This window comes from Psammomys obesus, unplaced genomic scaffold (genome assembly GCF_907164565.1).
Source record: "Psammomys obesus unplaced genomic scaffold, mPsaObe1.curated_primary_1811, whole genome shotgun sequence".
NCBI lineage: Eukaryota > Metazoa > Chordata > Mammalia > Rodentia > Muridae > Psammomys > Psammomys obesus.
In genome coordinates this window covers 1-17,519 of record NW_026591849.1, presented here as the reverse complement: position 1 = coordinate 17,519, position 17,519 = coordinate 1, and the positions used below count along the sequence as shown (strand labels likewise).

Here is a 17,519-nt window from a genome sequence, read left to right as displayed (position 1 = left end):
CTTCCTTCCTTCCTTCCTTCCTTCCTTCCTTCCTTCCTTCCTTCCTTTCTCTCTCTCTTTTTCTCTCTCCTTCCTCCCTCCCCCCCTTCCTTTTTTTCTTTCGTCTTAATTCATAATAACACAGGCTATCCTGAAACTCAGAATTCTTCTGTCTCACAGGTTCTGGGATTGAAGATGTGTACCACTATACCTGCTATCTTATTGGCCTTTAAAAAATAATTTTATATGTATGTGGTTAGGCATGTGGAGGTCAGAGAACAAGTTTAGGGGCAGTTAGCAATACAGGGATTGATCTCAGACCATCAGGCAAATGCCCTTTTACCTGTTAACTGGCCCATCCTGGAACTTTGATTCGGGAAGGGAACAGTGCACAAAGAGAAGCAGTCTTTTTCTTTATAAATTTGAGGGAGGGAGGGAGAGGAGAGAGGAGGGGGGATGATTCCCAAATGTTCATATATGTTGAGAAAGAATTTTGTATGCAATCCAGAATTATGGTATTACAGGCATATGCACCACTGTGTCAGATTGAAGAACCTTTGTTGTTCAGATAAATCCTTGGGAATTCAGATGGCCCTTTGTTCATTCTTATTCTTGTGGTAACAGTCTTTATTTTTTATACTTCAAAAAAAAAATATACTTTTATTTTCTGAGACACTGGCTCATTTTATAGCCCAGGTTGGCTTTATGTTAAAAAAAAAAACATGAATAAAACTTTATAAACAGTGATGAGTTAACATCAGTGTAAGTCATGGCATTTCTGAATACTTTTTGTATTGTCTCATTTAGCTTTTACAAGAGTCTGGTAGGAAGGTACTAGCTAAATCTGAGGGATTTAAGGTTTGAAAAGCAATTTCTGGAAATGCTGTTGTTTTCAAGGTCTTGTGAATTACCATAGTCATCATTATAGCTCAAATTGCAGTCTCAAAAGCCCTTGTCCTGACTTAATTTCAGCTTCTGTTAATGTAATGAGATGATGAGAATATATACTAAGAGACTTAAAGGATTTTCTTTTTCTTGATTCTTACCAGGTGGTTAAATGTTTAGTCATTTGAACTAGGCTTGGAAATTTGAGTAGCCATATAACATGATGAAACCTGATCGTGCCTGTTAGTTTGTAAGCATCTCTGTGTGTGTTTTACAAGCCAGATTTCTGCAGGGAGTGGTGTGGAAGGGGAGAGAGAGGAGAGAAGAAAGAGTGGAGAGAGTAGTAGTGAGAACCGGAGGAGACTTTGGAGAGAGGTGGGTTGATATCTGCAACATGATTTACAAGTGGAATCAGTTAACACTCTAGAGGGTAAGGTAGTAGAAATGATGCCCACTTTTTTTGGGGGGGGGGTGGTTCAAGAAAGGGTAGATCTCTGTATTCCTGGCTGTCCTGGAACTCCCTCTGTAGACTGTAGATCTGCCTTCATCTGCCTTCTGAATGCTGGGATTGAAGGTAGTGTGCCACCAATGCCTGGCCCTCTCAACTCACTATTAAGGCCAGCAGAGAACCTCATGGATACTTCTCTGGGCAATTAGTATTTGTGGTCATACACGCTAATTCTCAGTAATAGCTTGTCTAGATGCCACAGAGCTGTAGTCATGGTTCCTGTGAAGTTTGGGTTACCAAATACATTGGGCAGCAGCCTTGATGTGGGGAAGTCTCACTCCTTTCCTAGAGTAGGAGGAGCTCTCCATTGTAACTGGCATTGCATTCTTTAACTTGATGTTTATGACAGACTATTTGTCAGGTGAGATAAGGAGGCTTATAGAGAAGATGAAAAGCCAGATGTGAGATTCAGAGATTTCCTATGTATTATCACTGAATTTAGAAAGACATCTTAGGGGTGTGTGTGTGTGTGTGTGTGTGTGTGTGTGTGTGTGTGAGAGAGAGAGAGAGAGAGAGAGAGAGAGAGAGAGAGAGAGGTTCCTTAACAAGGAATATAAAATGATTGTGTGAGGTTCCTGGTTTTAAATATTTGTTTCTGTTTTTGGTTTTGTTTTTTTGTTAGCTTACACTTGGCCTGGAACTTACAGAAAAAAACAAACTGGCTTGTAAGTTTGAGGTAGATGCTAGATGTCAGGCATGAGTAACCCATACTCCACTGAGTATAATTTTGTTTATTGTCTTTTTTGTTAGACTCAAAAAACAAAAAAGGTGTTCCTAGGTAAATCATCAGTTTCCCAAGTGTCTGATTGCTTGCAGAACAGCACTTCTGTCTTTCACTCTGTCTTGCTTAAGCATCACAAAGTGTTTATCTGTTTAAACATCTCTTTTGTGAACCTATGGTTCAGGAGGAGATAAAGTGGCTAATTCTCCCCACCCCTTCTTCTAGTCAATTAGGAATAATTTATACGGAAAGAGAATGAGGCCTGCTTTATTACTGAGAATGGCAAGATGACCCCCCACCCTCTCTTGTTTGTAGGGTTGTTTTGTTTCAAGATATGGGTTTCTCTGTGTACCTTTCTTTGGTTGTCCTGGAACTCATTCTATCCTGTAGATCAGGCTGGTCTCAAACTCAGAGACCTGCCTGCCTCTGCTTCCGGATTACTGAGATTAAAGGCATGTACCACCACTGCCCAGCTAGTTTGTAGATCTTAAATCAGTTCTTTATTAGTCATTCAGAGAAATTGGATTATGATATTGACCCCACTCAAACCAGAACCACAAGAGACTAATGGCTAAAAGCCAAATTGTAGGCTGTTAATTTCTGAGAGTAACTGTGATCAGTGATCACAGTACTTGGCTATAGAGGAAATCAGTTCTGTGAAGCTGCTTGCTGTTAGCATTGGAGCCAGAGAAGTTGCTGGGCTGATGATTTCAGTGTTTATTGTACTCAAGCTGACTTCTCTTGCTCTCTTTCATAGGTGTGGACTTGTTTGTGTATCATGTGCCCTCTTCAACGTGCCAACTGGGTTAATGCAGTCTGACTGCATTTGTTTCCTTGGCTTTATTGGACCAGTTCCCACCACTCTACTTTTAGAATTGTCAGATTTTAATCCTTTATAGTAGCCTAGTTTTCCCTGAAAGTGAATTTTGTAAAATTGTGCTGTGATTTATTTTATTTTATTTTTTATTTTTTTGTGACTGTAATGTCAGCACCAGGAAACTGAAGCAGGAGGGTTGCCTAGACTTGTAATTCAGCTTAGGCTATTTAGTGAGTTCCTCCAAGCCTGCCTGCCTTTACCTGCCCCACAAAAAGAAGTCTACTGGCTGGGAATGTTGCCCAGCAGCAGAGTGCTTTAACATTTGAACTTTGCTTAGACCAGCAATAGTTCTCCCCAACTCCAAATCTCAAAAATAAATTAAGGCTTCTTGCATTTAAATTTGTAGTAATTGAAATTAGGTCTGACTGAAGCAAAAGTTTGACAACTACGTGTTGGTGGCAGTGGTTTGGCTTGTGGGGTGCTGTAGTTCATGTTGTGGATAGAATTACCTCTGGAGGAGTGCTTGCTGAATTTAATTCTTGATCTTGTTTTATAATAAAGCTGTTATCCAGCTCTTTTAACAGAGTTGAAGGTAGATAGATATCCTTACGTTTGTTGACTCTGGATAGAGTTGAAAGTGTTGAGCCACTGCTTGTCACTCAGCATGCAGTTTTAAAAGCTACTTATTTTTAATGTGGAAGGGTTATAGGGTAGAGTATTGGAGAACATGAACTAGACAGAGCTAAATAATTACTTTTTTTTTTTTCTAACTCAAAAATCTTTGTACTTTAGCACTGGAAGTGGTATGAGAATTGTTTTGTTTGTTTTGGTATTTTGAGACAGTTTCTCTAGCTGTTCAGGCCTATAGACCAGGCTGGCCTTGAACTCACAGAGCTCTGCCTGCCTCTGCCTCCTGAGTGCTGGGATTAAAGACATGTGCCACCACCACCCGTTGAGAGTTATTCTTAAAACTAAACTGAAGTGTTTGAAATACACACTTCCACATAGTCATGATTGGATCAGTTTCCCAATGTATAACAGATTTTAGACCGTTCAGAAGGCCATTGTTTAAACCTCAGAACTTCATAAGGTTTCTCACAAGCTCCAGGCATGATTTCTACCAGGTCTGAATTTATGTTCAGCTTTATCAGAGAAGAATCTTCTTCAAATTCATGTGGTTGATGTCAAGATCCAGTCCTTAATGTACTCTTAGGGTGAGGGTTTCAGTTCCTAGTGAATTGTTGGGTAGAGATCTGTTGTTGTTGCCAAGGTGGCCACTCTGTGGTGTGGTTCACAGCACAGCAGCTGTCTAATGTGAGCAAGCTGGGCTGTGGTGATGGTAGACTTTGACCTCACAGCATCTTATTAGTGGGTCTTGTTTATAATGGGACTAGGTCTTTTGGAGTCAGCTCTGCAGCTTACCACAATTGAGTACAGACAGTAGGCTTTATAGTAAAGAAATGCAAGGTTCTGTGAAGAACTCAGAGATATACAGAAGGGCTTAACTAAGCTTCCCTTGGTTCAGGGATTCCTTTACTGTTTGCCGGGCACCCATGCAGCGCATCCATTCTGTCCTGCCTGGCCCCAATCAGTATGCTGCACCCTGCTCTCCCACCTTCTTTTTTATCTCTTGGGAATTTGCCTAAATAGTGTCTACACTGATAACAGCTTGATCTCTACCTCCACCTCACAAATGTATAAGGAGCTGTAGCACTGTGGAGGTTACCTCTAGTATCTGTTTAGTAGTTGTTTTCTATTTTTAGTAGTAGAACTGGTTGACTCTTAGTGCGCTAGAAACACATTTTTGATGTATATTTTATTGAGGTTTCTTGCATCTGTTACTAATAGGAAATAGACTCTCTACCTTATTTTTTTTAACATTTGTTTCATTGTTCATTTATTTGTGTGTTTATGTGTGTTTGTGGACTGTGTGTCATAGTGGTGTGTGGAGTACAACACATGTGGAGTTGGTTCTTTTCTAACATGTGGGTGTCAGGAATTGAACTCAAGTTGTCAGGTTTGGAAGCAAGCAGCTTTGCCCTCTGAGACAGCTCAGTAGCCTTAAAAATCTCCATTTTAGCAATGTGCCTCATGCTTACTGTACTGTTTCCTTTTTAAGGAGTGGAGCCTAAAAAAAACATTTTGCTTTCATCTGCTCACCTGCACTTGCTGCTTTGTGTATTGTGACAACCTAATAGATTATAAATAAACAATGTCAGAATCCTGCAAGTCTCCTTTTACCCCTTGAGCTCAATGATTGCTGGCTGCTTTTAGTTACCAATTTGATAAATTATAGCAAGTCTGTTTATATGTTGAGCTTGGTACTGTCAAGGCTTTCTTGAGTTTATGTAGAAAATGAAGACTGAAAAAATGACAACAAAGGACTGTTTTAATCACTTTTGCTCTTTACACCATTTCATAGAGTATAACATTAACCAACAAGAGCTGGGCCTCTTGTTCTGATATTGTTGTTCCTTGAAGTACAAAAAGGGAGTCCTAAATTGGGACTACTGTTTGGTCTGGTCTCACCCTCTTCAAAATATGAATGAGAATTTTGTCACTTAAAGGTGGAATGGGCATCTTTTACAAGATGAAAGGAAAAAAGAATGTGAAAACAGTTTTCAAATTGACCCTTGTATAGTTAATAATTCTCATTATCTCTTCTGGAATTTGACAATGATTTTGCTTATGTCTGATGGCACTGAATACATTTCCTGAGAAGCTGTTTGGTGAACATTGTGCTTGGTACTTGCTGATGATGTTTCTGATTGGCAGAGTCTCCGAAAAACAGGTTTGTCATCTGAAAAAACAGGAGGTCACCAAGGGGCAGTTTAATAGTAGTCGCCAGGACACATCAGAATTGTGAACACATCAGTTCAGGGATTACTGGCTCCTGCTTAGCTTTTTTGGACACCTGTTTCTCCTCTTTTTCCTTCTTCCCCTCCCAACCTACTTTAGTAAACAGATTTCAGAAGCATTGAGGAATAATTTGACTGATGCTTATAATTAACTGTCCATCTTTGAGGCAGCTCAGCATTTGTACAATTAAACATCAGGCCAAAGTCTTTTTGTTAGGGTTCTGTTTGAAAAAGGTGGCAAACGGCTTGGTTCTGTGTTGGAACTCACACTTGTGGAACAGTTTGGAACCTTTTGAGGGTGGATTAATGCTATACTGAGAAAGCTGTAGTGAGGCTGGGGTTTGTTTTGTTAGCTTCGTTTTCTTTATTATGCTTGGGCGTAGCTAATAAGTTGGAAAGTTAAACCTGTCCAGGATAAGAACAGATCTCTTGGGCTTTTTGGCATTTTATTTCTGAAAGTCAGCATTCCGTTTCTGACATTGGATAAGTCAGTTCTTCAGGTGTGCCCTTGTATGCTCAGAAATAGTGATTACAAACTTCTTGGTAGCCTGTCTGAGGAATAATGGTTGAAAAGAAAACATAATTAGAGGAAATAAGAGGGAGATGTTTTATTAAGTAAAGCTGGTGAGCAGACCAAGAATTATGGCAGCTTTAAGGAATTTTTCTTTGTAACAAGACCACTGTTTCTTTGATTGAAGTCATTTTAATGACACTGTCAAGTATTTTTAAACCTAACAAATGTCAGGAAGTTTGATTTCCTTTCTCAAAGTAGCCGAATGGCTTTTCTCTCTTCCTAAAATCTTAGAATACATGGATGTGATAGAAGTGTTGTTTAATAGAAGCAGTGTATAGTGTTCAGCATTTTGTAACTGGGGTTCATAGCTGGGTTTGTGTTCTTGCTTGAGTAACTTTGTACGGTCAGTCAGAGCATGTGCAGAAAGTATTAACAGTCGTAGGTACATTCTTTTGCAGTTAGAGCCCTCTTAGCAAGCAGTTAGCTAATTGGGCAATGTTTGTATTTGTACTCTTGCCTCCTCAAAAATCTTCATACAGACTAAGTGAATGATTTTAGATATTTATAATTAGTATCCCCTTGCTTTAGGCCTTTCTGTGTCTTTTACCAAGTAAGAATAGTACTCTGCTCTCAGCTGTGTAGCCAAAACACTTTGATTGAGACCTTTAGGGCCCTTGAGCATCTTCAGTACCCTTGTCTAAAGAAAGTGTTGACTGCTGTACTTTCATTCTTTATGGATTCTTTAAAAGCATCTATTATTTTTAATTTGCAGCAGCTCTTGCCAGGTAAAAAGTTTTGGGAAACAGATGAATCCAGCAAAGATGGACCAAAAGGAATATTCCTGGGTGATCAATGGCGAGACAGTGCCTGGGGAACATCAGGTAATCTAGCTCTAGCCTCTATACTGTGATTTGTGCCTGTCTTAGCGCTCCCTTCCTCAGCACTTGGCAAGTCATGGATTTCACATCAGTGGCAGAAACACGCCAAGCAAATGCCCTGTCCTGTAGTATAATTGCCACTAAGGAGCTTAGATGATGTAATATATTAAAAATAATTAACACAAAAGCAACTCTTCAATATTTTCTGGAGTGTTAGTCACAGGAGAATGGACTCATTTCAAGTGACCATAATTTTAGCTCTGAGTTTCCCCTCTGTGCTGCTGTCAGCTTGCCTGGAATTGGAAAATCCAAGCCTGTACTTTGAACTTCATGATTTTCTTTTTCTTTTTTGCCCTGACGTTCTGTGCCATATATGGGATAGTTAGTTATCTTTAAATGTGCGTGGGGCTGAATGAAATCACCAGGCACAGAAATTCTTGTGGTAGACTTTCCCTAAAGAGGTCTGGGGAAAGCTGGTAGAGAGAGGCAGAAACACCAACAGCAGAAAGAAGCCATAGCTTCTAGGGAGGGGAAGACCAAACAAGCACCAGACAAGCTCTTTCAGGACAGTGTAAAAGGGAGTCTGCAGAAAGATTTGTTGTTGCCAGAAAACAGAGAAATTCTGCAACTTGAAAGAGGTGAACATTGGCTTCTCTATGTGAACTGCTGTACTCCTCTGCTCTCCTAGATAGAGGAAAGATGTGTTCTGTGTCCTTAGCCTATATAGAATATCTAGACCTAAGAGACCTTGGCTCAGCAGACCATGGCAGGTCTCCTGATTGATTCCCAGACATTGGTTTATCCACGAGACATCACTCATAATTTGTTTGGGCCTCTGGCTGCACTGTGTCATACTTGTGTATCTTTTTTGTAGATCATTCAGTTTCCCAGCCAATCATGGTGCAGAGAAGACCTGGTCAGAGTTTCCATGTGAACAGTGAGGTCAATTCTGTACTGTCCCCACGATCGGAGAGTGGGGGACTAGGCGTTAGCATGGTGGAGTATGTGTTGAGCTCATCCCCGGGCGATTCCTGTCTAAGAAAAGGAGGATTTGTAAGTTGGCTTGAGGAACTTGTTCCTATCTCTTTCTTCCCCCCTTCCCCAAAGCAAACCGCGCCTGTTGTTTCCTAGGTACTCACAGCATTCATTATAGGATGTTTTAAAACTTTCGCTGTAGCATAGAACTTAGCAAGTGTAGCAGGAGAGGTCAACTATACTTTAAAGATAGAAAAGTAATGTGTTCTTTTCCCCCTGGGGGTGGGATGAGGGCATACATTGTTAGGTGAGGTAAGAGCAAAAATCAAAGTCTCAGTTAATTGTTCTATAAGAAAACATTCTTCATTAAAACCAAAAGCATAAAAGAGAAGGACTTTCTTTATAAAGAAAATAGAAGCTAGATGTCAGCATGAGGTACTTGTGTGGGAGAAATGATTGGCCACTACCTAAGAACCTTAAAAAGGACAAGGCATGTGGGGTCATTCATGTTTTGCAGGCTAGATTTTAATTTTATGATGGCTTTTCTTGAGCAGCTTTGTTTCCTGTGCTTATCCTGTTGGAGAGTTTGATTTTTTTAAATTTTGTTTTGCTTTCGTTTTCTGGTTTGTTTTTTAATTCATTGCCACTAACCCCACTTACCCTGGCTGAATGGCAGCCAAAGCAGCCTCTGTGCTTTGTGCCACTTCCTATGAAATCTTAGCATTCTCTCGGAAGCTTTGTGATGGCCTCTCTTAAAACACTCTGTATTATCAGCTTTATAGCTCGAAGAATCTTAAATATATCTACTGGAGTCTTCCTCATTTTGTACTCTGTGGCTGGTGTTATATGTCGCAGCTATCTGCTTGCCTTCTTTCCCTCCTAACTCGTTTTGTTCTGTACCTTTTCAGTCCTTTTTCCAGAACTCACTGTGACCTAATACTACCTGATGGCAAATCCTTAAGATACCTTCTTTTCCCCATATCATCATAATTTTGGCTTCATCCACACATGTGTTTCTTTATATGTTGCATTTGTTCCCTAAAGTATTTTCCTGTGCTGGTCCTATTTCCCTTTTGTCACTTAAAATTGTAAGTAGCAGTAGTTGGTGTTGGTAGCCTGCTCTCTGTATGTTAAGTACATTCTTGAGGACTAGTCTTTTCAAAGCTGACCTGAATGCTTCTGGATCTTTTGACTTGGTCCAGACATTGTGACTTGTAAATCAGATAGGGAACTGCTTTTGTATTTGTTCCTTCTCTCGGGGCTCCTTGGGGAGGACAAGATCCACACTTTGGATATGAGGAATGGGATTGAGCCAAATGATCATTTGCCTGTCTTCTCAAGGGAAGAATGGAAGGAACCCTGCTTTCTTCCTCCCTCACAGCTTTGTCCTATTTCTTAGATGAAGTACTGCCTTCTAAGCACTGCGAACCACCGTAAGCTATTCGCTGGAGAAACATGAGTGTGGTGTACTAATGAGCTGCTGGTGAGGTGACCCTGGACCCTGGTAGCAATGGCTGTGAACTCTTGACAGTTTCTGGTTTGTGGTCATTAGGCACAGGCACACAGCAGGATTATTGTGAGGTTCGCAGGAGGCAGAAAAAGCATTTGATTTAAAAGTAGATAAAACAGAATGGAATTATTACTGTCATTTTAGAGTTTATGATAAAGCCCTGCCTTTGGATTTTAAAGGAGGGTCCCATACCTCATTGTTTTGGGAAATTGGTGATTTTTAGCTCTTCATGGTATTGTGACTAGATTAAGTCTCAGGCTAGATGAGAACTGATAACTGCCTCACCTCCAAGTGAAAACAGTACTCCCCAGGAGACAGGGCTCTTAGCAGTCAGATAAATAATTCTCCAAATCTATCTTCTCCTTTTTTAGGAGGATGGCTGTGGAGAATAAAATGATATACAATATTTTGACTTGTGCCATCTGTAGATCAATAGAGAAGAGTGATGGATATCAAGCCAGGGTGTTGACAGGTGCCATTTCCTGGAACATGAAGGCCTGCTGATCATAGAACCGCTGGTCAGCATTGGTATTATGTTCTGCTGATGCTATCCCTAACCTGGGCCTACTCTGCTGTTGTTAGTATGAAACCCAGAGAAAACTGTGTTATGGGAAACCTGAATCACTTTCTTCTAATGATATGCATACAGCATCTTGAAAAGGGGGTTGTCCCACTCTCTTTTTAAAAACAAAAGTAGTTAGGTCAGTGTTAAGTTTGGAGAGTGAAACTTAACAGTGGGCCATCTGCATCTAAGTAAATTTTTTGCAGAGCACTTAGCTTCTGAGCAGAGCAGCTGGGGGTTTGGTCTGGTAAGTGGAGTGGCCAGCATCATTTGTGGCACAGTGATTATACAGGACTCACAGCAGGTACATAGAAGTCCTTCCCAAAAGTGACGGCTGCCAGTCCAGATGTTAATGTTTCAAGGTGGCCCACGTGGAGGCCAGTCTTAACTGTGCAGTACATAGTTGTCTGTTTTTATTGAGATTTCCTTGTCACAGCTTGAATAAAAGAATTTAGCTCTTTGCCTTTCTTTTCCCTTTGAATTGTGCTTCTTTGAGTTGGTTTTGGTGCTGTAATGCTTTAGTAATTTTGGGTTTTGAGATAAGGATTTCTTTTAGGAGGCAGGGTGTGGGGTTTATTCCAGCAAGAAGACAGAGGAGCCCTGTGAGTTTGAGGTCAGCCTGCTCTACATAGTGAATTTCAGGCCAGCCAGGACTACACAGAACCTGCCACAAACAAACTAATTAGCTAACTTTCAGTTTTGTCAGGAGACTGACAAATGTATTGTTCTCAAACTTAAACTGTGAATGCTAGCTAACACCCAGCATGTGTATCTCCAGCTTTTAGGATAGCAGATTTTGGAATAACGGAAAAACTTGAATCTAAGAGCCAAGTGTGCTCCCCCCCCCCCCCGCCCCTTTTGAAAGCTTTTATTTGTTCCTGGAATAAGATATTCCCCTCTCCATCTTCTGAATTCAGTAGTAGTTACAAAACTTATATTTTGAAAGCCCCAAATTGCCTATCTAAGGACACTGCTTGTTGGTCCCTTGATTTTCTTCTGTAGGTTGAAGAACAGTTAGTTATTAAGAATAGTGTGGATCATGAGTGCTACCATTTGCACTGCAAGCATCGGGTCCATGCCACTAACCTAACTTCGCAGAGATGTTGGAAGGGCTCCCCATGTTGTGTCAGGCACCTGCTTTTTGACCTGGAGGAGGCGTATTTGTAGCTATTTATCCAGTCACAATGATTTGGCCTGGAAAGCTGGTACTATAATTGACTTTTGTGAAACTTGGGGTAATGCATTACATATAGAAGCCAGGGCTTTGAGGCTCGACTGGATTCTTCATCTGTATAACAGGAACAATTATACCATTCAAGGAAATGTCATAGTAATTAACAAAGTATATTGATACTCAACCTTTATTGTGCACTAATAACATTAACCTCATCCTAGGATTTAGGATTCCTAGGCCCTACCCTAGCCTCCCTGAACTGAAACATGCTTTTGTTGTTTTGGATATAGGGTGTCACTTTGTAACCCAGTCTGGCCTCAACCTCACAGTCTTCTTGCCTCAGCATCCTAAGTGCTAGGCTTGCAGAAGTATAGTACTGTATCTGCATTTTCTATAAGACAGCCACTCCCCTGCCCCAGCGATTCACATGTGTATTAAAGTGGTAAACACTTCACTGCATGTTGGAATCTTCTTGGAATATTATATCATTATAATATAATCTAAAGGGCCTTTAGATTTTGGCTTACAAAACCAAACTATTTTTGAGAGTTTTTTAAGTAAAATCACCTTTTGCTTATAAGGTAGGTTTCTTTTGTCCTTTTGGATATCCCATCAGGTATTTGCTCCTCTTACCTTTTTGTACACCAGGAATTGGGTGATTGTGACTGCCATGCATGTATAGGTTATGCTCCACTGTACACTTCTCTCAACTTTTGCTTCTATCGAAATAGGGCTTTTTAAAATAAAAAAAGACAAAACAAAGATTTATTTGCTTATTTATTATGCATATAGCATAATGTGTGTGCCTGTGCACTGGAAGAAGACACCAGATCTCACTGTAGATGGTTGTGAGCCACCATGTGGTTGCTGGGAATTGAAAGTCAGGACCTTTGGAAGAATAGCCAGTGCTCTTAACCTCTGAGACGTCTCTCCAGCCCAAAATCAGGGCATATTTTAAATGGGTCCATGTCATACTTGTACTACTGTTGTGTCCTTTTTTTAGTGATGCATAGCATGGTAGTATCTCAGAGTTAATGAAATGTAGTAGTGGCTGCATTTTTTTTCATTTTAACCTTAGAAAAACAAGTTGACTTGATTGGATTTCTTTTGAAGAACTGAAAATTTAAGGATTGCCTGTTTAATCTTTGGAAGAACCCTTATTGTAGATTAATTTATAGATGAGAAAAGTAAGGCTCATAGGCAAAATGAGGGAGTCCTGTTTTCAAAAGCTTTGTTGTCATTTCATTTTTGCCCAGTATGGCTTTTGCTCTGCTATGGTGGCTTTTGAGGTGGGTTCTCATCAAGTTGTTCCACAAGTTTAGCAGCTGCCAATTTTTACTCATTTTCTTGATGGTGAAAATCTGTTCCTATGAGTTATTTGTTATACTTTGAAAAAAATCAATAAAGTTTTGGGAGTATTTTATGGGAAATTAGTATACACAAGATTTGGTGTTGTCAGCAGCATCATTTTTTTTTTTTTTTAAACTGCAAGTAGATTCACAAAATACTGCTTGTCTGATACAGATGGAATAGGCTCTGATTTCACTAAATGACCTTCTTCCGTGTGAAGTGTTGTCTTCTGAACCCTGCAGTGAGAGGAGGATTTCTGGTTCTGACTTTCTTGGGAACAAGAAAGGTGTTTGGAATTATCTTCTCCTATAGTTGTCCTGCGGAGGCTTGAGTTGTCTGAGTAGGCCACCTCTGTGCTTGTGGTCCTTAACAGTGTCTCCTTGGCTCCTGGCTCTTTGGTGGCTAGCAGTGGACAATGTTTTCCCCCCACTGTGTTGCTCCCTATCTCTCAGCACCCCATTATTCGCCCTGTGCAGAATTTGATAGGGCCTGGATGCTCAAGTGTCTCTGCTCCTGGTGCTTGTCCTTTGCATTGCCATTTAAGGTTAATCTCTAAATTCTGAGATTGTGATCATCAGCCTGGACTATAGAACCACTTTTAATTTTTTTTTTTTTTTTTAAAGATTTATATGAGCACTCTGTTTTCATGCACACTAGAGGAGGGAATTAGATTCCATTACAGATGGCTGTGAGCCACCACCTGGGTGCTATGAATTGAACTCAGGACTTCTGGAAGAGCAGCCAGTGCTCTTAACTGCTGAGCCATCTCTTCAGCCCCAGAACCACTTTTAAGTGACTGCTCCGGGGGACCATATCAGTTATGTGCTTGTATTTGGTAGTGTTTCAACCTTTGGTATCCTAAAAAGTGTTATGTGCTGTAGTTTTACATGTGGATAACATAACATTCTTAAACTTTACAATACAGTATTTCATTGCTTTTCATAACCATTTATTGAAACTATCCCTGCTTAGTAGATAGGAAAACTAAGACTCAGAGATGAAATGACCGAAGTTCTATGACCAGTAAGTGTTGCAGATAGAACACAAAATAGATCAGGCATACCTGTGTTTGTACTTTCTGAAAGACCACACAGCTATAACTACCTCACATTACATATTGTTAAAAACCACAAAGATGCCAACAATTAATACTTTTTATACTCCTTTTCTACATTTCCCCTAAATTTATTTTTATTTTATGAATATGGGTGAAATGGGTCTCTTGATAGCAGCTGGTTTCTCACTCTGATCTTGACATAATGCAGAAGGCAGGCTTCATTGCCGGCCATTATTGTTGCATATCATTGTAGTGAGGCTTTTTCTTTTTAAGTGGGTATACACACTAGTGCTGAAGTTATAAATGTTTTCTACAAGTATCTGCAAGAGGAGATGCCCTACAAAAATCAACAGATAGAGTTGCTAGTGCCCTGCCAAAGATTTGATGTTTTGTTAGGGAAAGAAAGTCAGGTAGCAAGTTGTACAGGATTAGTGAAAACCAGCCGACCTCAGAGAATATTTTGAAAATTCAGTCCTCAGCCCTGAAATTGATAATGAAACTTAGTGGCTGTGTATTCAGTTCAGGCCAGTGAGCAGATGGATAGGCTGAGCAGGTTCATGGGAAGGAAGCCCTTGTGAAGGTCACCAAGGAATGAGAATGCTAAACATGGAGCTGTTCACTAAACATGCTCGCCATCAGCACCTTGCTTGCTGTAGGACCTTCCTACTGCTTCTTTCTTCTATTTCCCGTGCAGATTTATGTCTTTTGAACTTCTTAGGAGATATTGGAGCTGGGCAGTTTTTCTCGAGTTTTGATTTATAGGCTTGTAGAGATTCTTCCTGTGATGCATTTTGGTCCTTGACATTAATGTTTTCTTTTTGCCATTGCAGTGATATTCTCACCATCTAGACTGGTTTAATGATGATAAAGACTAGATGAAATTTCTTATTTTTGCAGTTCAGTTTCACAGGAGGTTTTAGCCCTCACCATTAAAGCCTGTCTTAGTCATATTTATTGAGCATTTGCTAGACAGTTTATTCATCTTTATAGCTTCAGCTATAAAAATGAAAACTCTGTGTCTGTACTTCTCTGCAATGTGGAGGCTGCTGCTTTTTCTAGTCATTGTGTAAGCTCTAGGACTTCAGAGTCTTGTCTTTTTCCCTATCTACGTTGGGGTCTCAGGGTGCTCCTTCAGTGCTTCTGTGTTCTTAAGCAGCATGTTGTAGAACTGCAGTCTTCAAGTCACATTCCTTGGTGGCCACTGTTGTGCTTCATATTGTCTTAGCTGTATATACAGGTCACACACATTCCTGTTTTCATATTTTCCCCAAGGCTTTCTTTTTCCTGTGTGTATTTGAACAGAGAATGATTTTAAAAGGAAAACAGGCTCTGAAATAATAGACTACAGGTCTGAGCCTGTCGGAACTCCTGTATTGTGGTTTCTGATCAAGCATTTTCTTAACTCTTTGGAGAGCTTGTTTTGTTTTCTCTGTGCAGCTTGTTCATTTCTCAGTCTGCTCACAACTAACTGCCTGCTGCTCTGTGCTCCACTAAGTTAGCTCTTCTAAGGTTTTGGTGTAGAAGTGCCTGTCTTCTGTCCACTCAGCTTGTCCTGTACCAGGAACTTTAAATGAGCATGTGCACTTGTTTCCTACATAAAGCCCGAGTCAGTGGTGGGAACAGCGAGATTGCTTCTCTCGTTTATAAAAGCTAAAGTTACTTAGTGCCCTGCGGTGCTGGGGTCTGCAAAGCTCTCTGCCATATTTAGTTCATAGATAGTTGCTTTCCTTTTGGAAATCAAGGAATTTTTTTTTTTCCTTCTATATCCAGGGCTTATGCTGGATGCTACTAAGAGGAGACACATTTACATTTCTTTAAAGCAACCTAAATAGGTCCAGTGTTTGAAAGTTTGAAACATTTCAGAAATATATTCACTTGTATGAAATGCCTCCAATTATATTATTAAAACTAATTTGCATGGAAACATTCAGGTAATGGAAGATATGAGTTTTTAGAGTATGCTTCTTAAAAGAAAGATTTAATATGTTTTGAAGCATCATTTTAAAAAAGTCAGTTTTGGCTAGGTTTGTGGCGCATATTTGTTATCTCAGCATTTAGGACGCTGAGGCAAGAGGGTTACCAAAAACGCAGGCCAACCTGAGCTTTGTATGTAGTGTGTTCTAAGCTATCAAGGGACAACAAGAACCCAATGCGAAAAAGACCCAATCAAACGGACGAAAAAAAAAATCAAGACAAAATACAAAAATATTAAGGATTTGGTGCAACAAGGTGGAACGAGGATGGTAGTGCAATTTGATAGGGCATACATCCCCAGATCAGGTGGAGACTATTGAGTTCAAATGGTTTTAGCACACATTGTTTCATATTTACAAGTAAAGGAGGGACTTAAATAGAATAGTGGGAAGCCGTAGACTTTTTTCTTTTTAAATACTTTCCCTCTAGACAGATGTAAGAGTATGCTAGACAGATGTGAGAGTAGAGATGTAGGTTTGAGAAATACACAAATTGGGCTTTGGGAAGAAGGGGTGGGGCAGAAGGAGCACATGGTATAAGATGTCCTCAGTTCTGTAACATACCTGTCTGTCTGTCTTTCCCCATCTGGCAAAAATTTCTGCAGTGTTCTTGCCTCTGTGTTGTTTGTAAACTAGACTGTAATGTCAGGCGTGGGCACTGTCGTGTCTAGTTAGCATTTAGTGTAGTCTGCTGTCCACAGTGGGTATCCACGATTAGTTGATGATTAGTGAAGCTGAAGCTATTTTTTAAACAGGGCCCAAGGGATGCAGACAGTGATGAAAACGACAAAGGTGAAAAGAAGAACAAGGGTACGTTTGATGGAGATAAGCTAGGAGATTTGAAGGAGGAGGGTGATGTGATGGACAAGACCAATGGTTTACCAGTGCAGAATGGGATTGATGCAGACGTCAAAGATTTTAGGTTTGTATATTTTACACTTCCGATTTTTGGATGTGGGCTGTGGGATTTTGTTTTAATTTTAGTCCCTCTCTTCCTGTTTCATTTTTAAAAATTGGATCTAGTATAGATGATGCCACAGAGGTGTAAACTAACTGGTAAGGTGGAATTTTTAATGAACTGCACCATGTTTCTTACTGTGCCCAAATGGTAGAATTTGCATTTGTGTGGAGCTGGGTTTGCAGAGTGCTTCCACAGAGAAGATTTTAGTAGTTCTGGAATACTAAAAAAAACTTTGGTGTAGGTGCTTTGGGACTTTCCTGAGTTTTTCCCACACCACTATACACTAGAGACATGATCTTGAGGAATGTGCCCCTCTCTCATATTGGAGGGAGAAATAGCTGAGAAATATTGCGCCTTCTCCCATTTCATTTATGTGCAGCAGTTCCATTCCAAGTAGGTAGACCAGTCTTCAGTTACTTCAGCTTGAAGAATTAGAAGTTAGGTGCAAAGCAAGAGAGGGGCTTACTATGTGACCTAGGCTGGCTTTGAATTTGGCAGTCCCTCCTACCTTGGCCTCTGAATGCTGGGATTTCAGATGTATGCTGCCATACCCAGCAAATGGCTTGTTCATAATCATGTACTTTTCCATGGATGCCTCTTATCCCATCTCTGATCATAGTTGCAGATTTCCCTGTAGTGGAACATCCATAGTATTACATATTTGTCTTCCACAGTTGATAAACAGTCTTGTTTATGTAGTCAAGCCTTAGTTATGCTGTGTAATTTCAAAAAGAATCTTCGTTCAATGATGCACACACACACACACACACACACACACACACACACACACACACACA

At 40.2% G+C, this 17,519-nt stretch overlaps 1 protein-coding gene across 1 annotated transcript; it reads left to right on the top strand.

The window, feature by feature from the left end:
• Window positions 1-7,054: 7,054 nt before the first annotated feature.
• On the top strand, window positions 7,055-16,683 carry LOC129680471 (pumilio homolog 1-like; the record flags this gene model as incomplete). The annotated part of the gene is made up of 3 exons (XM_055612119.1): window positions 7,055-7,163; window positions 8,035-8,213; window positions 16,517-16,683. Coding segments are annotated over 3 exons (455 nt in total), but the record flags the coding sequence as incomplete, so codon positions are not given.
• Between the last annotated feature and the right edge of the window lie 836 nt (window positions 16,684-17,519).